The sequence below is a fragment of the Numida meleagris genome, chromosome 5 (genome assembly GCF_002078875.1).
Source record: "Numida meleagris isolate 19003 breed g44 Domestic line chromosome 5, NumMel1.0, whole genome shotgun sequence".
NCBI lineage: Eukaryota > Metazoa > Chordata > Aves > Galliformes > Numididae > Numida > Numida meleagris.
This window is the reverse complement of record NC_034413.1, coordinates 45,752,333-45,774,873: the sequence shown is the minus strand read 5'-3', so window position 1 is coordinate 45,774,873 and position 22,541 is coordinate 45,752,333. Positions and strand designations below refer to the sequence as shown.

At 41.7% G+C, this 22,541-nt stretch overlaps 2 protein-coding genes and 1 long non-coding RNA gene across 6 annotated transcripts in view; 1 reads left to right on the top strand and 2 right to left on the bottom strand.

The window, feature by feature from the left end:
- FAM117B (family with sequence similarity 117 member B) overlaps positions 1-6,940 on the bottom strand; it is a 30,503-nt gene extending 23,563 nt beyond the window's left edge. The window contains exon 1 of the mRNA XM_021399699.1: positions 6,240-6,940. Coding sequence (XP_021255374.1) covers positions 6,240-6,783 — 544 coding nt within the window. The 5' untranslated portion in view covers positions 6,784-6,940. The remainder of the gene's footprint in view (positions 1-6,239) is intronic.
- Positions 6-13,494, top strand: LOC110400089. Of its 4 annotated transcripts, none has more exons than XR_002439616.1 (5): positions 6-6,205; positions 10,353-10,450; positions 12,120-12,325; positions 12,494-12,666; positions 12,833-13,494. It is a non-coding gene; the product is annotated as an uncharacterized LOC110400089 (long non-coding RNA). The 4 variants fall into 4 exon arrangements; XR_002439615.1 differs by lacking the exon at positions 6-6,205 and adding an exon at positions 6,234-6,362; XR_002439618.1 differs by lacking the exon at positions 6-6,205 and adding an exon at positions 6,234-6,362 and having other exon boundaries at positions 12,418-12,666.
- Positions 15,717-22,541, bottom strand: part of BMPR2 (bone morphogenetic protein receptor type 2) — a 99,645-nt gene continuing 92,820 nt past the window's right edge. The window contains exon 13 of the mRNA XM_021399684.1: positions 15,717-21,070. Within this exon, the coding sequence (XP_021255359.1) occupies positions 20,820-21,070 (251 nt within the window). The 3' untranslated portion in view covers positions 15,717-20,819. The remainder of the gene's footprint in view (positions 21,071-22,541) is intronic.

Here is a 22,541-nt window from a genome sequence, read left to right as displayed (position 1 = left end):
CCAGAGTAATAACATTTGATTAGAAAGCCAGGAAAAGTGCTTAATTATTTTAATTGCCTACAATAAGTCATATAAAATTAATAGATACCATTATGTACTATAGTACTACTAGAACTACTATGTTATTCAATGTGCAAAGTATACTTTTAGTGGAAGAACTGTTTGCTTTTCCAAGTTCTATTTAGTTATAACATGCAGTGAAACGTGTCTCCCTGGAAAACATCCTTATATCACAAACACCGCATCAGTACTCAGCAACACCAGTTATTCCCTCAGAGGTGCAACAGTCATTAAACGATGAAGGCTTAAATTAAAAATAGCTAAGCTTCCTCGCACCTGCCAATAACTAACCAAGAAAATTTGTGCCAAACTTCTTCAATTTAATGATTCAAATTAATGCATTAATTGTTTCCCCTGCACCTACCTGAATTCAAGGGACGCTGTAGCTGAAGTGCTTTATTAACTGCCCAACATACAATGCACAGCAGATCTGCAAAGAGTTATATCTAACCCTCAGTTCCATAAGTCAGCTTTGATAAGGTAATGATTTACACGTTGCAAGACAATCAATGCATTTCCTCCCTTTACACACTGCTTAGTAACTATACTCATATTTGCCTGACGCTAGACCTTCTGCAACTCTTCAAACATTTTTTATGCTTACATTGATATCATTTCTCAGAACAATTTAGATACTAACATGAATCTTCACTGAAAAAGATTAAATATAACGAAGATAGGAAGTAAAATGAGGCAGAGGAATACGGTGGTTAAAAGAAATTTGCATCCGCCAACAATATTTTAAACTCACAGTTAGAAAACTATGCTGTGAGCTAGTAAGCGTCAACTGCGTACAGAAAGGTTCCTCAAAATAAGAAGTGACGTTTACTATTTTAAAGAAAATTAGAAATAGGAAAGACCTAGGCCTTAGGTACACATATATTCTCACATGCTATTTGTCCTAGATGTAAAATTCAAATTCAGAAATCATAATGATCTAAGCTTACTACCGATCTGTTTACTATCCACAGAATTACACCTGAATGGCATATTCATCATACCTATAAAGAACACAGAGGCCTAAGACAAGTGGCTAAAACACAGCAAACAATATTCAGAGATCAGATGAATGCTTTAGAAGGGCACTGGAAAAACTCAGTCATGTGTCCTCTTCCTGACTGTGTCTTTGGATGAATTCCGTACTAAAAGCAGAAATGCCATAGCAATTTGTACTCTACATAATTTATTTATATGCAAAAGAAGCTGCGCCCGATTACTGTCAGACTGCAAGTCTGAAAATAAAACCGCCACCGTTATAAGTCTAGAATTCAATTTCTGTGCAGTTTCGATGTATTAAAGATACATAGAGACAATAAAACTTTTTATTTACAGATTTCAGTAGTGCGGACAACATTGTAGCCTCCCAGAATGGCAGTCTTTTAAATGTAAGTCTACTGACATTCTATATTAACTATCCTCATACAGACACTGCATTAGAAACACGTACATTAAAACTGTGAGCACTATAATTATCCCTATTAACATAAAGCAGTTCTGGAACTGCATTTGTTTTATTATTTCTAATTGCATCAACGAAGATCAAAATCTGTGTACTGAGCTGAGTACCGATTGCTCTCAGGGAGTAGTGACAAAGCTCAGTTTTCAAGTTACCTTGCACTTGGAAGACTCCTGTATGAAAGAAAGTCTCCGACTGCTACTACCATTCAGCATACTAAAGCGTCTCTTTGTATCAGAAGATTTCAAAACGATTCCTTTTGTCTGCACCACGGGAGAATGTGGCATGCTAATACAACATGTAATTCCTCACAAATTATGTTTGCTTCCCACATTACACCAAACACGTTATTTCTTTGAGAAATAGCTGCCATATTGCCTTTGCTTATTTTTCTTCTGAATGATCATTCTTCCTCTTCAAGAAGCTTCACTCTTTTTGACCAAGGGGAAACAGAAAGGATGTGAAAAGAAATAATCAGGAAGCGCGTGTAGTCGCTCACATCATCATCAAGGCAACTGCGACAGACAGCTTCACAATCGAAGCGGCAGAAGCTATTACTGTCTCCCCTCCCCCACCAAAATGGTGAGGATGGGGCAAACAGTGGGGATGAAAGCTGTTTATTATTTAAGTTCAAGGGAAGCTGCACGTTTCAAGCCACAAAACCTATGAATATTCTAAATGAAAAAGACCTTCCTTCAACAAAGTTGGATTTCAGAGGACTGCCTTAATTTAGATAGTAAAGGATAATAGAATACGTTTACTTCCTTTCCGCTCTCACAACATGTTTTGATACGAATTGCCAAAGCCTACTGCTCCATGCTGTTTCAAAACACTTTAATAGAAACACGCGCAGCGCCTTCATTGCATTTTCCTCTACAATACTCGAAGCGTTCAGCTGCTATTTTCCCTTGATGTGACCTACATAACAAGAGATCTGCCTCCATAGAGATAACAGTTACAATAGCTGTGGCTGATGAAAAACAATGGAGATGTTTCATCAAACATACAGTTCTTAAATATTAGATCTGTTCTAATGGTCCCAATTACCTCTTTAAACTAATATTTGTGGAAAGCATCAACCCTCCTACCCATCCCCTACTGCCCTAAATGAACTTGTTTAGAAACAAAGTCTTTCTGCAATCTGGTTTCCAACAAAGCAAAATAACAGAACGAGATATAAACAGAACACAAATCAACAAATTCCACAATGCAGGAAAATAGCACAAAGTTACTGCACCTTCACGAGTCACTGCAGCACTACTGAGAGACAACAAACCACCTATCGCATACATCTAATGCACGTGTCAAGCGAGGCACCTCAGAAGGGCATTTAAGCTAAGGCAGCGTAACAATGAGACTGGAGAGCAAAATTAAACAAGTAGAAATGCTTAGCAATAACCAACTGAAGGGTAGGAAAGATAACACTGACTTGTGGTGGGGCCTTCTTAACATACGAGTCCCACAGCTACAGTCACGCTGTGATTTCCTTTCTCAGCTGTAGGACTGCACACCTTTGAACTGCAGACCTCACAAAGGAATACCGCCACAGAGAGAAACTTGTTTACGTTTCACTGCAAGCGCTCATCAGGCTCAAATGGCACTGAGACACACAGCACAGCCATGTGTTTTCCCCCTGGAAGGCGGTCTTGACTATTACCTTCCCATAGATGTAGAAGAACTTCTCACTCGTTTGCATCTATCAACTCAAAACGATGCCTGGGTAGGAGAATGACTCAATGTTGTTTTACAAAACCAAACCTCAGGGAAAACTATATAAAACCAAGACATTCACGTTACTTCGTGCCAGTGCACGAAAACACTTTTAATTCAAATACACTCCCTGGCACTGTTGGCCACAAGAAATACAAATTATGATGTTGCAAAAAGGAGTTCACTTTCTGTACACCTATCATTTGCTAAACAGCTTACGTAAGCAAAGCAGCCATCTAATGATACACAAAGCCTTCTGCGCTCTCTTATCCTACAGACATATCTTCTATAATTACCACTACATTTAGTAATTAATGTTGATAGGTCTGCAGCTATTATTTTGCTTTTCACTAGGTCTTAAAAATAAAAAAATTCTACAGTGTAATTTAAGTGTGATGGAGTTCCATGCCCTCTCCCTCCCCCCAGGACAAATTCACATCCAAGCTCTATGACTTCGTGATATCCCATTTTAACATTCTCCTTCACTTCCTTTCACAAAAGCGGGCTTCAGTACCACTCTGTCATTTACTATTTTAAATAATTAAAATACAATATAGTATGAGATAAAAGAAAAGAAAGGGAAGAAAGTCAACAGACACTACAGATGCCAAATTCGTTACGTAGAAAAGGAACATGTGGTAGGAGAAAGGGAAAAAAAAAACATGACTAACTTCCTCTAACAGGGGTTTGCAGATGAATAAAGGTGCCTATGCAAGAACTGAACCACAACTGGAGATGGCAGGAGAGACCTTGCAGCATAGAAATGAAGCAAAGGAGTCAGTCGTCACCCAGGTGACAGGAACAACAGCACAGAAACTGAAAAATCAGCATTTATTAATACAGAAGCAGAAGCCTGTGAAATCAGTGCTGAAGACTGCAGAGAAGGAATATCAGAGAAGAAAATGTGTCGTGAGAAGATCTAAACTCTTGGCCTTACCTTGGAAGGAAGCAGCAAGAAAAACACAGAAATGTAGGGAGCGTGCCGCCAAACCTTCAGCTTATAGTTACCCCATCATCAATAGCAAATTCAGCTACGTATTTTGATCATTTAGTTGCAATTCCACTCAGAATACCTAGGTCTAAAACAAACAAACAAACCAAACCGGAAAACACACACCAAGAGAAATTACTTATTAAAGGAACATTTCTATATTGACAAATTGGACTTCCTACATATTAAGGAGTATTAAAACCACATATTATGGATTAAAAACTCTCAGATCAAAATTATTCAACTGCTTACTAGAAAAGAAAACTTGAAAATCATGAAGTTGAGCCTACAGCGTACAATCTACTGAACGAGTACTGAAGTTCAGAAGCAGCTATCATTTGTCTAACCTTAAGGTTCCTTTCAATCTAAAGGAACAAACAAAAAAAAATAACCCAAAACCACAACACGGCTGCAGCTATAGGAACAAACAGAAGCCATCAAAAACTGAAAACAAGAAACAGGAAAACCTGTTATTCTGTAGTAGATGCTGAATGTTACCCTGAAGTGGCCTGCACAGCTTCACAATTCTAGCCTCATGCAAAGCTGAAGTTTCATTTCCACGTTCCTGCCTGCCGCTATGTTTTCTCATCCAGATGAGGAAAGTGAAGTTGGCTCAGTGTCTGTCAAGCACTGGACTACACAAGACAAATATTAAGCAATACGAACCAGACTCAATTTGCATTTTGGGTCCACATGAGTACTGCTCAGAAATTTAATCAGGTGGCAGAAAGTAAACAGACACCACTCATCAGTTTCTGCACAACTTGTAAGAAGCTAGGAGTTCTGTGAGCACGTCGGTGATGAAGTTACCTGGTTTCTTCCTATAAGCTAATGCTCAGATCCAGTAAAGAAGTTCGCTAAACAGCACGGTTTCAGCAGGCTCCGACATCCTGACCTGCAGACAGTGGTTTCTGCACCCTAGGTGGCCTGATGCACGCCTTCGTGCGCTGCTTTTGAACCTGGATGTCAGGGGTGGCCATCCTGCTCCTCCTTTTCCACATCAGGGGACTGTAACTCTAATGAGAGCTCCAACAACGTTTCCAGGAAGAACATTAATGATTAACAAGAATCTCCAATGAAGAATACAGACATTCTTCAATCCAAAGCCTCAGAATACAACCTTCAGCAAAGCCAATCCTATCTGCAAAGCAGGAGATCTAAACCAGAACCTAAACACCTCTGTGGCACTGCTCTCTACCATACACCTGCTTCTCTGAAATGCAACTCTTGAAGAAGTATGTCTGAATAGAGAGCAAAATGAAGCTAATGCCTGCGTGACTTCGTTGAAGTACAGTGCCAACTGATTATGACTGGGCCATCTAGCAGCATTCCTCCTTGGAGGACAGGACAGGAAATATATATATTGTCTAGTTACAAACGTGATTTTAGATAAGGGGAAAGCAACAACAGGAAATACATATGAATCAAAGATTTCGGCACATTACTCAATGCTGCGTAAGATGATCTCGTGCAGTGGGTGCTGTAGCTTTGGTATCTTGAGAGTCACCACTTTTTCTAGATTTGAGGACATTAACAAAACCTTACTCGTGCACTTCTAAGTAAACTTTTATGCTAAGAACAAGGATTCGCACACACGAACCTCACCCAGATGCCACATACTGCTTACATTTCAGCACGCTCAGTAAGCACGCTTTATTCAGAAGCACTAAAAAAAATGACGTGCTGCAGAACGCACACCGTTCCCACGCTACTTCCACCCTCGCTGCGACACACGCGCGTCATCGCTCCCGAATTCACACATCCTTCTGCGGGGTTCAGGCTGACAGCAACCTCCAGGAGACGCCCGGGGGTGTCCCGCGCGCGGCGCGGCGCCCACAGGGCCGGCTGGCTCCTAGCCACGGGCTGAGGGCGCTGCCTGGGGCAGAAACACCGTCCCACGCGTGGCTCTCCGCCCCGCTCCCACAGGCAGGAAGGGGAGCAGCAGCAGCAGCCCGAGCCCTGCAGAGCGCGCCCCCAGCCCCCCTCAGGTAACGGCCGCCAGGTGCCCGGGGCAGCGCTCACCTTTGCAGCCCGGCGAGCCGGGACTCTTCCTCTCCGGCGAGCTCCTGCCTCGCTCCGGGGAGTGCCGCGGGTGCCGGACCCTGCCCGCCGTGGAGCTGCCCTCCGGCAGCGGCGAGGAGCACGGTGAGGGCCCGCAGGCGGCCGGCGGGGGCGGCGGGGGGGGAGGCGGCGGCGGCGGCAGCTGGTGCGGCCGCGGGGGGCTGCCCCTGGCCCCGCCGCCGCGCGTGGGGCTGCCGCCTCCTCCCGGCGTCTGCGGGGCCGCGGCGGGGCCGGCCCTCCCGCCGGTGGGCGCCGCGCGCGTGGGGCTGATGCTGCGCGAGGCGGCCGCCGCGCGCGCGAGACCCCCGCCCGGGGCGCTGGCGCCGCTCCTCGTGGGGCTGCCATGTTGCTGTTGCTGCTTGAGCTGGAAGGGCACCGTGGCCCGCATGGGCTGGAGACGGCTGCTCGCTCCCGCTCCGCCGCCCGCCACCGCCGCCGCGCCCCCTCCCCCTGGGGAGGCGGCGGGGGTCGGGGAGCCGCCGCGCCGCACGCGCTGGTGGGACATCGTCCGCTGAGGCCGGCGGCGGGAAGCCGAGAAGCGGGGCGCGGGCGGGACCTCGCGAGGATCCGACGCCTCGGGCAGCTACCGTGCCGCGCTCTCCTCGCACCCGGCCCGCAGCTCCCCACGCTGCCCGCCGCGCCGCCGTGCGCCTCATCAACAATAGTGCCCCGGCCGCCCGCCCCGCCCCGCCCGCCCCGCGAGCCCTCCCATTGGCCGCGCCGCCGCTCGCTTCGCGCAGTTACGGCGCGCCCATTGGCTGCGGGGCGCGCTGCGGAGCGGCCGGGCCTGCGCGGGGAGCGGGAGGGGGCCGCGCTTAAAGCGACACGCGGCCCCGCGCCGCCCCGGCACGTGCCGCGGGGCCGGGGCCGCGGGCTCTCCCCGGGGGCCGGGCGGCCGGGGCACGGCGGCACCGCGGGGCCCCGCGGGGCGAGCCGTCACGCGGAGAACCCGCAACCCGGCGGGGGACGGTGACCCGCGAGCGGGAGCTCGTCCCCGGGGGGCGGCTGCACGGCAGCGGGAGGCTGCCCGCGCCGCGCAGGGAAGGGCTCAGCTCAGCAGCGGCTTATCCAATCGCCTCGCCACCAGCTTAGCGCTACCGATATGTGGGTAATATCCAGGCAGACTCGGCCCGCCTTCCCCTTAATCGCTGTGTTTACCGCTCTTCATCAGATTCTTTGTGTCTTCCCCTCGGTATTTTAAAGGTAGTGGGTAGCTGCGGGCATCCTCTTACCCTGACGTGTCCTTCAGAGAAGAGAATGCAGCTTTGTGCCAGGCCTCTGTTCACGCGCTGAATCGCTTAGATGCGAGGCAAGCAGCCCTCTGGCACCTTCGGGCCACGGAAGAGTCAGTCCTCTTCTTCTGTGTTGCCAGTGCGGCCGTGGGCGACTCAGGAGGACTGTCCTGAGCCAGATGCTTGTCAGTATTGCTCTGCAAGTTGCGTGTTACAGTTGAGTACCATTGCCATGATACAAATGGTGCGGCAACAAATTATGTGCTGTTCTCCCTTGGGCTTGTGGTTTATTTCTCCTCTCTGGTGCTGTTTCTGATTGAAGCCCCCCTTCACTTAAAAGCCCTGCCCCACCTTTGTGGAGCAAAATTAAAATTCATTCAAAGCTCACAATGCTTGCTCGCAGGCTGTGTACAAACTGGCGATGTAGAGTCCACGATAGCAGATGGGTCAGCCAAAGCTGGCCGCATGGCTGTGCTCAGCATTGAGAACTGTCCTGGGCTACCCTTGAAAGTGGCTGTCAGGGAAAGGCCAGAACCTGGCAGACCACCACCACTGCTATACTCCCTTATGGAGTGTGAGTGACATAAGTCACCTTATAAACAGCACAGGTAGGGGCACTCACGGTCCTCCTCTTGTAGCCATCACAAGTGCTGCTAGTACCACTTGCCAAAGCATCATAATCCCAAGTAGCCATTCAATTAGGGAAACATCTGGGAAACAGTGCTTGCCTCACTAGGAACAGCTGAGAGCAGACAGTAGAGGTGAAGGGATCTCTTAATTTCCCCAGCAACTCCATGCACATACTGACAAAGAGAACCCAAGCTTCATAATGCTCCGCAGGTAAATGCCAGCAAGGTAGGAAGACAGCAGCCAGTATGCCTAGAGAAGTAAGCGGGACCTAGATGCTGCTGCTTTGTCTGCAGCCCAGGGGCACCCCAGAGGATCCGAAGCAGGTTAACGCATGTGTACTTTGCTTCATTATGGCAATTTTCAATCAAGAGCAGAAGATATACTATGCTGCTCTTCTTGCTGTGACATCACCCACTGCCAGTACAGTTGCTCAGCAGGTTTTCACTCCTTGGGTTATTATATCCTCTCCAGAAATACTGCAGTTGTCTGGAAGCGGCATGCCATTAAGATATTTTTAAGGCATAAAATATTCCAAACAAATTCTAATTCCTGTTACTGTTTCAAAGAGGCCAAAAATGAAAGCTATTGATTTGTATTTTTTTGGTACGATGCACTTTTTGGAGCCAAGTCTCAATATTTGTGACAATTATAGTACTTGTCACACTGCAAAAATGGCACTGCTGTGCACAGTTCTAAGATTATAAAGCGAAGCATTTACGTAGGCTGCTCATCAGCAGCCGTATTATTGCTTTGCGTGCGTTAGAGATGAACATTCAACATGTAAAATCGTGTACTCAGACCTAATCAAACTGTGTGTGCTTCATACATTAATTTGCTTAAACTAACGAATGTGTTGCAACAGGATCTTACTCCTACACCCTATGGAAATAAAAGAAACTACTAAAGCAGTACTATGAATTACTTGAGAGTAGTTTAGGAACGTTGTTCTTAATAACACAAAAGTCAAAGTAATGCCCCCTGCAGTGATTCGGGGGCAACCACCAGCCCTCCTTGCAGTGCCCATCTCCCCAGCGCTGGGCTTCTTTCAGCTGTTGCTCTGCTTCCTGCATTCTGACTTGCCAGACGGTGCCCAGGCCAGCTCCACTCCACACATTTCATACAGCTTCATGCAGCACTTGTAGGCTGTGCATTCTTCCCATCAGTGACTTTTACCCTGCCCATAACACCTAATGTGATGGTGCCAAGAGGGATCCAAAAAAAAGGAATGAAAATGATTGTCACGAAGGCTGCGAGCCTTCTCCTAGCACCTCCCGAACCAGCCCTTTCGCCAGTCATAACTAAGTTCATAAGCGCCAATCCCAGCGTACTAACGACAAAGGCAACTACTACTTAAGGAACTTAGTTGGCCTGAAGACTGAAGGTTTATAAGTAGAATCACTCACTGCTCATAATAACATACATGAAAAATGTACTGTTAAAAATATCAGTAATGAGCAAACCTGATGGAAAATGGTTGCACTCCAAGTAGCTTCAAATGTGTTCTTATTCTGGAATTAAATAAATGCAAGGCAGCACACATAAAGGAACACTCTTCTGCCTGTAACTGTTGCACCCACAGTAGTTGCAAGTAATGCTGAGGGTTGAAAGATTAAAGATTCGAGGAGTCTAATCTAAACAGTAAATTATGTCCCAGGATATTTCGCTGCATTTCCCATCTCTCCCCTGCAGAGTGGGTTAGCTTTGTTTGTCTGAGCGTTCAACAGCAACAGGGGAAAAAGACATTTTAAGGTTGGACAAATATAGTAGAATTTGCTTCTCACAAAGCCTTTAGGATCCCAGTTAGTATTGCAGAATACTTGGAGGGATCTGGGAGGGCAAGCAAATTGAAAATAAGGTATTAAGATTAAAACAATAAAAACAACAGATGGGGACGGGGACATAAGTCAAGCCTCATGCAGTAAGTAAAAGGCAACTCAAAGCAAAATACACTCTTGCAACATGTTATGAGGTTACACTCTTTAAGAAGAGCAATATCGTGAGGCATCAGTCCCTCACCGGCATTAAGATAACATGTTGTACATAACTCCTTCCTTCCAACAACAAAGATTTCCTTCCCTTTAGGAGGTAGTTTTTAAAAAACTGTTCCAAAACCTTATTATTTTTGGCACAAAATTGCAGAGCTTGTAAAATAATACAAAGGTTTATGTACGTCTGTGTTGTGTATAGAGATGTAACGTTTCTGTATTTCTAGTCTGTATGCAGAACAATGCGTGTGAACTGTAGAAGGAAACTCTTGATGTATGAATATCAAACACTGCTCTCACAAGCCACAGGCACAGTTTCTATACCGTGAGTATAATGGAACCGTGTTACTGTTAGTAAAATATTTATCTCAGTTGTCAAAATTATCAATTAACTAGGTAAATGGAAATGTTTCAGTAATGTATGTTTTATGGCCATATCGCAGAATGATGAACATCCTGTATATGTGATTAATAGGCACATATCTATAAACGCTGTTCACTTAAGAGAACCTAGAAGGAAGACAGGTTCTTCTCATTTAGGCCTACAAACTTGTTTTGCTTCTGTTTGTTTTTGTAACATTTATAAAAGCTCAAGAAGTGTGAAAAGCATTCTAGCATGGCTTATTGGTTCACTGAGAAGCAGAGATGAAATAACACGACTTCCCTCTCCACGTATGTATAGTAACCTTGCTGTTAAACTAGTTTAATTTACTTTAGCAGAGTGTATGATGGGGTGGGGGCATGGGACACTCTGATTTGGGAAAATACCTATTCAGAGAGCAAGGATCAAGTAGTGTTCTGAAGCCTCCCTGCACTGACGGTACGGGAGCTTTTAATTAGCCTGGGCACATCTATCAGTTTGTCTCAGTTGTGCTATCCTTTCCTCATGCATCTCACCTTGCATTCGGCCTGACTTTGCAGCAAAGACAGCCAGAGAGAGAATATGGTCTTTGAGAAGATGAAAATAAAACGAAGCTAGACAAAGCTACAAGTCCCAGTGCACCTAGCGGCCCCTCATCCAACAGGCAGCCAAAACCATGCGGGCTCCATTCAGGGTTCGTGTGCTCATTCTAAAAATGTACTTGGACTGTGATGAGCTGCCTTAGGAAGATGCTGTCCTTCTCATCAAAACTGAAATGCATTTAGATCCATTGTTTCCAGACTTACTCATTATTTGCATCCTTGAATTTTGCCCTGTGCTCCTGGGATCCCCATCTAGAAATGCTGTTTACTCAGATGTTGCCTAGTAAATAGAGACTTGCTTTCCTTAACCATCTTCCATGGCCCACTCCCTACACACAGGGCTGCCCCAGAGCCTACCAGCTGCAGTCAGGCAGAGTTAGCCACTCAGGACCACATTTGTGCATCTCTCCCAGACCTTCCTCTCTTCCCTCTGAAGAGAGGAACATCCTCTGACATAAAAGCAGAAGGTCTAAGAGTACCATTTAAATTCCAGAAATCAAAACATTGTAACTCATTTAAAGGAGAATGACAACCTTTCAGGCTAACATGAAAAGGTGATTTTATACATACAAACATTTTGTTATACTGGAGTTTTCCCGTCTGTGTAAAATTAACCCTCTTATCCAATAGAACATGCTTTGTATCATGCCAGAGAGCAGATGTCTATAATCTCTTGCACACGGAGAATTTACATAACATCAGAATTAGCAAGAAGTAAGTGGAGAGGGGGGAACCCCGAATGGAAACAAGTGAAAGACTGATGTGGCTGTGTTCCACAAAGTACGTTCAGCAGCTGCATCGCTGCTCTGGAACAAAGGGGAATATAATTATTGTTGTTTTACTTTCATTTCTCAGTAGCAAACCAAAAGCCGAACGAAAGTGGTTATTTCTGCAGGAGAGAGCAGGCTCAAGTGTGCACAGGGGGTCCCGCAGGGAAATCTCTGAGGAGGCTATTTCTTAGCACTGAATAGCTCACACACCCTGTAAAAAATAGATCAGTAAAATTCACCAGTAACACTTTGTTATTGCAGAGCTGACTCAAAGGTTCTCAGATGCCCCGAGGATAAGACTCAGCCACACCTGCTGGGTTAGGGCAGGACTTGGCTGCTCTTGCTGTCTGCAAGGAGTGATAATTGCTGGGGGAGCATCTACTTCTTTCTGCACAGCTGCCCGACACACAGGCTCCCAGTCTCCTTCCTTGGGAGCAACAGCCCAGCCTTCCAGGGCACTAGCAAAGGTAAAACTGGCACACAGAATTCCTGGTTTTGTTGATGATCAGCACCCCCCCTGCTTGCTGTTGAGCTGCCATCAGCTTCTCCCTTGTGCCAGGAGAGCTGCTGCCCAGGACGAGGCAGCAGGGAAGGGGCCTGCCTGCAACAGGAGACGAGCTTTGTGTGCTTCCCAGAGCTCTAGGTGGTCCCGGCCTCCAATGACTCTTCCCAACTACTGCCTGATGGGAAAGCATCAATTTCTTGGGGCTCATCCTGAGAGGACTTAAGAGATCTCAAGCTCCCATCGCTGTCACCGAGAAATCTGGATAAAAAAGAGCCTTGTGAGCCTGTCCTTACAGCTTTAAATGTAGGTAGTAAAATTTGGTTTGCTAGCCTCCCTTTCCTGTGATCTGGTGTTGCTCAGTTACCTTGAGCCAAGGGCAAGCCACTGCATGCAAGCAGAGTGCTGTCTTTCAAGGAGGGACCCTCTCCTTGTCAATAACTGTCCTAATCTCCTAATCCTTTTGATGCAGAAATCCCCTGGGGAGCTGCAGATCCAGCCTGGAACACCGTGGGAGGCTGAGGCCGCTTCCTGCTCACAGGGGAGGTGAGGCTTGTAATGGTCCCTCCCTATAGCCAGGGGTTTCTGAATTCATCTGTGATGCTGAGTTGTTTTGCAGTACAGGCAGGTGTTCAACACATGCACTACTTGCCTCAGTTTGTTGCTTCATCCTTATTTATGACAGCAAGAAAGCTCTTCATGCTGCCTCTCTCGATTGCATTTTGGAGGTAGTCCTCTGGCCAAAGACTTGCAACACCGTCTCATTTGCTTGCACAAATCATTATCACTGTGGGTACAGAAAAATAAATTGTCAAGAATTAAGTAAGGAAATGTAAACACCAAGGCTACTGAAGTGCAGGATGGGCCCCACCAAGCCGTGTAACAGGAAGAGCTAAAGCCAGTGAGGTCTCACCATTCAGTGCTTGGTGCTTTAGGTGCAAGATGCCTGTTGCAGCACTCTGAAGTGCACACAAATGATGTTTAGTTGCCAATGCAAGCATCTTAACTGCTGACCAGTGAGAATGGGCAAAACAGCAAGTGGAGACACTGCATTAACGTAGCAAAGGCAAGCCCTGATTATTTCACAGTCATCTGATAACAGTGCAAAGTATCATCTGTCACATGCCCAAGGTATCTCAAAGTCTCGTTCAGTTCTCAGTAATGAAGTAGTTCCTCATCCTTCCACCAACAAAACGCAACTGCAACAGTTCTACTTTCACTCCTGGGAGCAATTCTTATTACTCATGGCCAATAATAGCACAAAAAACCCACAAAAGACCATGCTTTTTGTCATTAATATGATCTTTAATAAATGGAATAATGCACCATTTTACAGCAAGCCTTTTCTTTTAGACCTAAAGAATAGCTTTTTAAATGTTCTTATCCAATGTCTCTGTATCAATACAATCTCTTTATTTAGGTTTATATATAACAAAGCAATTCTTACAAGTATTCATAGAAAACTCTGTAGTGGCTTTAACAATGTCAGCTTTCATAGTGGCATCCACAGATGATTAAAAAACAAAAATTAGCTTTTATTTCATACTCACACTGTTCCATGAAACACAACTTATACAGCATAGCAAGGGTATTGGGCAGCTTATACAAAAGAATTAACTGAAAGCAATTATTCATAAATTCATACATGATATTTACTCAATCAGTTGAGAGAAAAAAACAAAAATACCCGTTAACAAAAGGGTTCTGATGAGACTCCATATTCTAGGGTTTCTCCCCCTCTTCCCCAGAAAAACTCGCTCAGAAATTAATGCTCTCTTTACCGCCTGCCATAAGGAAAATGTCAATTTCACATATCCTTATTTCAGCTTCTACAGAAGACCAAACCCTAGAAATCGGTTTTTGCCATGTTCATTTTCCTCTGCATTTGGGGGAAAAAAAAAATCAACAGCGATTGTAAAATATGATTCCAGCTTATATAAATGTGAATAGAGCACACTTTCCTCTAGAGACAAAAAGCAGACGAGAAACATTACAGACAAACCTTTTTAAATACATTTCAACACTGTGAAAGAGAGGAGTCACAAAATCAATAAATTCAAAAGTGACCGTGAAAGTCAGCAATAACATGGACTTGCCCATTTCTTTGTGTTCGTTTGACCTAAAGATTAGAGAAACATTTATTATTTTCTTTCCGTTTGAATAAACAAGATGGAAGCGTGATACTTCATGACACAGTTCTGAAGCACAAAAGAAAAAAAGTGAATCAAGTGCTCTGGAAATATAAACCTCACACATCTTTGCTCGTTTAAAAAACTAGTGAATGAGTTACAAAAATTAACTTTTGGGAGATCTAAAAACTAGTAAATTATAAAGGTAGTTGTTTTTGCTTTAAAATAGTTACCAGGCAAGATCTATGGTCCTGACAGATGTAATCTATCTGCAGAAGCCTGCAAGAATTTTGAAGAAATCCTTCCTTACTGTGACAGTTAGGGTGTGACCTACGCATTGAAGCTTACCAACTGAACAGCTTGCAACTTTACACAATTACTGATTGGTAGGCTTTAAAAAAAAAATCTGACTACTACACTATAAATTAACAATCAAGAACTAATTGGAGTTATGCTATGCACATATGTAATTAAACTACAGTGAAATATATAGAATTGGCCATAAAAAGGAATTCCATATTACTAATGCACAATAACAGCCACTAAATCAGACCTGCATTAAGCCCAGATCAACATCAAAGGGCTTTGGTGTAAATGAGGATTTATCTGAAAACCTCACACTATCCTTCCCACTGGTGCAGCCCCATTTCTCAACAATAACCACAGCTGAACTGGTGCTGACCTAGTGCAGAAGCCTGAACCTAGTCACTAGCTAGCAGCCCTCGGAATTCCAGCAGCCAGGGTTAGCCCACGTGGCCCAGCATTCCACATTGGCTTTCCCAGAGCTAATCCTCCCAAGAAGTTTTTCAACCAGCGCCAGCTCTTCTTTGCTCCTAAGTAACGGCAGACACCTCTTTCATTTCAACAGCATTCGGCTCAAGCACCTGCTTGTTTGCGACTTTCGTGTTTGTGATATGTTGACTTCCCCAGATAAATGTATGCCAAACAGGACTCCCATTTTGATTCAAAGGAGTGCCAAAATCTCTTCTGCAGAAGCGGAAGTTCCACTACCAGTTTTAGTCAGTACAAAAGAAACCTCAAAATGAGAAATCTGACTTCTTACTATTTCACATCAAAACTGAACATACTTAGGGGAAAAGAATAAATTAAAAATAAAATGGATGCATGTCTACAGCTGGAGTTTTTCCATGACAACATAGAAGCCTAAAATGCAACTGGTTTTAATGGCCTGAACCTCCCCCCCCCCACATTTAAAGGGTTACCATGCACTTAACTACAGCAGCTACTGCATAAAAAAGCCCTGTAGAAAATATAACGTATTAAAAATGTTGAGGTTTTTTTTTTCCAACTTGAAAGGAGGAACCTTAAATCAGTGACAAAGTCACAAATATGTCATAGGAGATCTTACATTGCTGGATTATGTCACAGTCTGAGCCCAATTTTATTATAAAGACAATTTAAGAATGATATCTGAAAAAGAACATAATACTTGCTACCAGTGCTACCATCTGATGCTGTAACTCAGAATTTAATCGTGGAATTTCTGCATGACATATGTATGCATCTAAATACATACAGAGTTTACATAAAAATATATATATTTGGCTCCACTGCAATAGATTTTTCATTGAAGAAAGGATTAAAGTTGAACAAGAATTAGAAAGTACATAAAAAAAGCAAAAAAGGAGTTATTGTATTTACCTGGCAAAATGCATAGCGGGAGACTAGAGAGAAAAGTTCAAATAATGCAAATTTATGCAAAATACAAACTCATCCATTCTATAACCCAACTTTCATTATCAAGCCTATTTCAATCTTCTTTAGTAAGCTGCTCCAAATTTCATATACATTAGGCCATGCATATACTACTGTACTAGGCAATTATTATTATTGTTATGACTTTAAAAAAATCATTTTCAACATTGAGAACTTTATCATTTTCAAGTAAAAATTACAGTATGATACAATTTTTCCTGTATTAACTGCAATGTGAATTTAAAAAGTTATCCTTAATTAGGCTGGAACTTTCCATTATTATGTTTCAGTGGCAGAATGGCCATGATCTTTTGAATATTTTTTAATGGAAGAAAATTATCATCTGAATGTAGGCTTAGTAATATTATATTAGTGGACTTCTGTTGTTGTTTTAAACACTTAGAAATACTTTAGGGATATCATTAAAGGAAAATACAAGATGACTGAACCCTGAAATTATGGCATATACACATACACTGTATATGTTTGTATTTTCTATATAGCAATTCATTATTGTTAAATTTTGCCCAATAATCCATTCCATACAAATACGGAATGTCCTTATTTTCCTTTCTGAGGCAAGCAGAATTAATGAATTCTTTTTAAAAGAGTTGACAGATGGGAAAATACACACTTTATAAACAGATTTATATGGATTTTTGTTTGTTTTTTTCCAGAAACCTGACAGCATCCATATTGTATTGCTTTTTGTATCCTGTATTGAAAAAAATCTGTCTTGATTGCCTTTGGAAATGAGGTTATTTTCTAAATGGAAACAAGACTGACATGAAGTATGGTAAGAAAGCAAAATACAGACAAAAATGTTCTTTGTTTCAGAGAATACTCTAGAGATGAGGATATTAACCTGTCTTCTTTTAAATTAGGAATTTCTTTATCTTTTAGCTGTGCAATTTAAGTGCATCTTGGAGTTACGAGAAAGACATGCTAACTGTTTAGCACATGAAACTATTGAGCTTTATAAGTAAAGCTGGGGAAATGTTTCTGATAATTTTACTTGCAAATTTCCAATTTAGAAGAGAATACAATTAACTATGCTTGTGTGTCTGTTCAAACGGTTAGAATTCACGTTCTAAAAACCACATAATGTTGATATCTCTATTATGGGAAACAGAAAAAGAGACATTGCATTAACCTAACTCATTTAACTTCTACTAGCATGTCATTTTTAAAACCAATAAACTTTGGATTTTGGTTATATATACAAACATCACAAATGTTTGTGGTAATATTTTACTTGAATTATACATTATAAATTACCATAGCAAAAATTCTACTGTTGCCTATTTGACAGTGGCACAACTCATAGGTATTTACATTATCATTCTTTTTTTTTTTCTACTTTTAACTTGTCTGCAATATACACAAGACGTTGATAGTATATAATCAACTTTCATCATTATCCTAAAACAAACAAACAAAACCATTTGTCTCCCTTAATCACAGTACATTTACCACCTATCCATGTGTCTGATCTGTAGAATTCTCTCTTACATGTATTTTATTTGGTTAAGGATGACTCCCCAAGACATGAGATGAAATTCGATATCATTTAATTTACAGAGAAAGTATTCTGCGGAGACTGGATTATACGCTGTGAGTAAAAAATAAAATAGGACATTAATAAAATAAGCATTAAAAACAAACTACTAATCTGACCTCATCTAGGTGTGCAGGATTACAATATTTTGTTGTGCACTTAAGAGTTTGTTTTGACTGACCTTTACAAATAAATACTTTTTCTCTATGTAATCTATAGGATATTTTGTGATAAAGTACACATTTCTGTTGTGCTACAAATTATATTTATCCACAGTAGGTTACAAATCCAATAGCTTTTACTAATTAAAATTCATCCCCAAAAGGCTTTCCAGGAAGTTATAGAAAAAGACAAAGGAAATGGAATTTTTATGCTTGCTTTAAAAATGTTTAGCAAAAACGACACGAGAATGTTTATCTGATATTAAAGTTATTTTGATTGCATTAAGCATAACAGAAGTTGGATTTCTTGCAAAGGATTGGTCTGAAAAGAAAGGCTAGAATATTGCTGCAAATCTGTCTTAGCAGAAACTAGTCAGAGTAAATAACTTTTCTTTCCCCAGAGTCTGCCAAATTAGATAAGTGTCCTAAATATGCTTTTCAGCCCACATTCTGAAATGCTGACGGATGATACACGTAAGACAAACGAAAAAGTCATTGGAAAAGGAGTGACGAATCTTCAATATGCATGATACAGCAATCATCACAAGACAACATACTGTACTTCAAATGTAGACCTGAAGTCCAAAAGAGATAAAAAACACGGCCAACATTATGAACAGAATGCCAAAAATTCTGATTGAGGTTTTGAAACCCAGCTGAGCAACTGGCAGGTTTTCAACATCTGGGATGCAAGATTGCAGCAGATGGGAAACTGGGGAGTGAATTAAGAGTAAAACCAGAGAAAGGCTGCATTTTCTGAAGAGGGAAAGTATAGCTATGTATTTATACATCAGGATAACAGAACTGCACCTCAGAGTTATTATTTAAGCTGGTGCTTAAAGAGCACAGGGAGCCCCAACTGTATCTCATAGCTTGTTATTCTACAACTACACTGAATCAAAAATTTGAATGTAGAGTTATCTCTTGGAGATACCTACAAGAATCTAAGAAACATTTAATAAGCATCGAAGAATAAAATCATAGAAATAAAGCACAAGCAAGGGTTTGAGAAACAGCAAGAATCAGATGTAGCAAGGTACGTGCTATACCGTTTATATCACATGTCCAAAACAGAGCTGGCAATTTTACCTCATGGAAAAAAATAATACAATAGCAAGGAAACAAAAAAGCTTGAAAGCACAGAACATCTGTTTTTGACGCCAGAAGAAGATAGGTTGGGAGAGGCAAATGCTGCCAGTATCCTACCATAGGAGTTTGGCAGGATGGCTGCATAGAGTTTATTTTATTTTTTGAACATTACCAGTTTTCCAAAGTAAAACTTGACTCATTACCAAAGACTGACATGTGTTACACACACACACACACATATATATTTAATTTAAATAGTTTTACTGAAGTGTTTTCCATCAGAGAACTTTTTGGGTGGATGGATAATTCTTAAGTGAAAGGAAGGCCTGACCAGTAAGGAAATTAGTTTTCTTTCAGTAGATAATAAAAATGATTATTCTACGAAAAAGTAAGATCTCCATAAGATGGTGAAAAAAATCATCTCAATACATATTAGATTCACATTCACTGACAGCTAAAAATCAATGCGTGGAGTGTTACATACAAACTGAAAGAAGAGTTTAACCAGAAAAAAACCTACCTTCCCCCCCCCCAAAAACATTCATACCCATGAATTTTAAAAGCATGCAATAGATTTTACCAAGATTAATGAAGGGCTTTGAAAACCTGAGGGGAAGAAGAGTTTCAGCTCAGCAACAGCAACCAATCAGGATGCACCTACCTGCGTAGGTCATCAGGCTGATTTTACCCAGACTGTCTGGAAGGTGTTCAGTCAGGAAAGATTTGTGCCAAATAAGATTCATAATTTTTCCTCTTTGTTAACAAAGTATGTTTGCAACCTGTCTTCACTACAGCTCTCAAGTATGACAGTTACTTAGATTTCTGTTTAAACTGCATTTTTCAATGTACACTATTAGTGATCTAAGTAAGGTTTTACAGAAATACAAATGGTGAAACTGCACACAAAATAAAGTTACAAAAATGGCTGACATTGTTTCCTTTCATTTGTTCAACAATTGGTTACTCAGAACTTGACAGGCTGGCATCTACTACCATTAAGGAAACTAATTTCAGATGAGAAAGATCAAAGGAAAGGTACTGAACTCAATTTTTGTTCCTTTTAAAAAGCCCTTTCAAGTTGGGGAAAGTTCATACATTGTCACCTCAGAGCACGATGTGATATAGGCAGCAGCTTTGAGCTGGCTACGATGTGCAAAGTTCATTGCCACAACTGGCTGACTGCTCGACTGTCAGGGAAAACGTAACAGAGACAAAAACAGGAACATGTGGCAGTTTTAGAAACACTTTTCAATAAAGCATACTGTGATCTATAGACTATTGCACATTTCAACATGACACAAGAAAATGGGGGGAGGGGAAGAGAATACACTTTGTAACATAGAAATATACAGACTAGCTTGTGCACAGAAATCAAAACATGGTTACAAGACACCACTGCAGTCAAACCTGTCTTATAGTCTGCTTACGATCTTAGTGACCTTAAGAAACTGGTCCAAACTGATTATCAGCAATACCTTTTTTTGTTTTTTTTTTTAAAAAAATATTTTGAGACCACATTTTTGATACACATATATATATTCCGTGGTCAAAACAGACAGACTTAACTTTAGCGATACTAAATAAAAGTGCAAAAACGTTCAAAAAATAAATCAAAATAAAAAAATATGGAAGCATAAGCTAAAAATTTTCTGCATAGCTGAAATCTATTTAAAGCGAGTCCTTGATAGGGGTTGCTGACAGGAGGAGAAAGCAGTTTTTTTTTTTAAATGTCTTCTGTATGTTTGTTTCAAATAATGAAAAAAAAAAAGGAAAAGAAAAAGGTCATTTGTCGGCTTTTAAAGTATCTCACAGGCAGTTCACTCCTGCGTCCTTAGATACCATTGTGGTGGCAGTGCCTCCTTCTGCAAGGTAAACAGCAGTGCTGGATTTGGAGTGCACTGCCCGGTCACCGCTGTTATTGTTGACCTCGCAGTGCAGCGGCTCAGTGGAGATGACCCATGTTGAAGGACGCCACCGCTTCAGTGAGTAAGGAGTTTTCACACGTTTCTTGATCTTTTCTCCTGAGCCTGATTTGCCATCCTGTGAGGAGTCACCTACTGAAAGAAAAAAAAAAAGTAGAAAATAGTGTTAGAGGGAAGAATAGACTGGACAGTCCAGGGTTGTTACTCATGCAGAGCAGAACCAAAAGAAGAAAATCCTACTAAATTAAGCAACTGTATGGCAGAGACATGACAGTGAATAGTAGCTGCCACTAAAACAAGGACGCAGATTCTGTTCTCTGTCAGAAATTACTTCAGTGAAGTAATTTGTGTTACCTTGAATGCACATTGGCATCAAACAGCAGAATCAGCATTTGATATTTGAGGGGCTTTTGCAATCATAGTATCTTATATTACCTGTAATGGAAGGTACAAAAAAAAAAAAAAAAAAAAAAAGAATGTAGCTACTACAGGACGGCAAAAGCTAAACATTTAATAGCACAATTAAATCACAGATCCCCTAATCCTACTTGGCCTCACAAAGCACTTCTTTACATACGAAGCCCCAGGCCAGAGCTCAGGCCTTTGCTGGGACACCAACAGTCTACTTTCTCTGGTAGGATCCTAAATCAGGATTTCAGTTGTTGCATTGCAAAACTGGCAAGAACACATGCTTGTCAACCTCAAACATGACAAAAATTCAGCAGTAGAAATCTGATCTTAACCTTCAAACCTTTTATTTTTTCTTAACTTTCAATTAAAGAAAGATACTCCATTAATCTTTTTTTTTTTTTACCTCAATAAAATTTCAGCTCAACAGGTAAAGACAAAAAATAAGGTTTCCTACTTAAAAGGAAAGCTTAGACATTCAATTGCTGAATATTCAACTACATTTCTTGAAAGATCTGTTCTAGCTCATTTATAAACTTTTTCCTTCCAAGCATGCAATGCCTGGCACCTGGGTTAATTTGCTAGAATGACAGTCTTTAACTAAACATAGTCAGAGGTTTGCAAGTACCTTTTGAAGATGACAGTGTATTCTGGAGCATATTATCTAGGAAGTCTTTCCAATAGCCCACAGACTCCAAAGAAACTCCTTGTATGTACTCAGTTACAGCTATGAATGCCTTCTTACTGTGATAAGAAGATTCTCATTGGAATCTCTTACATTTTTAGGCTTTAAACTCTAAGGCAGTTTTTCCAAGGGAGTCTACTAAAATTCCTTCTCTAACTACTTTGATTATGTTTTAATATGTATGTGGTAAACTAACAAAGGATCGCTGTAACTGTTGAAGCTCAGATAGCAAACTAGAGAATGCCTGACTGCCCATCTAGGCTGGGTTAATGCAGTAAAATCAGTTGCTTTAAAAGATATGAAGTTATAATATAAGTGTATAATAAAAACAATTTTAATCAATGCATCTTAGAGCCAGCTACTCTTAATAATGACAAAAAATAAGGAAAAGAAGTCAAAATGTGTCCCTGAAGGAAGAAATAGGAGACATTTCAGTAACCTTTGCCACTGCCAGGGTAGATGCCTCGCAGTGAATAACAACAGTAGAAATTGCTCCCTTCCCTGAATCAAAGT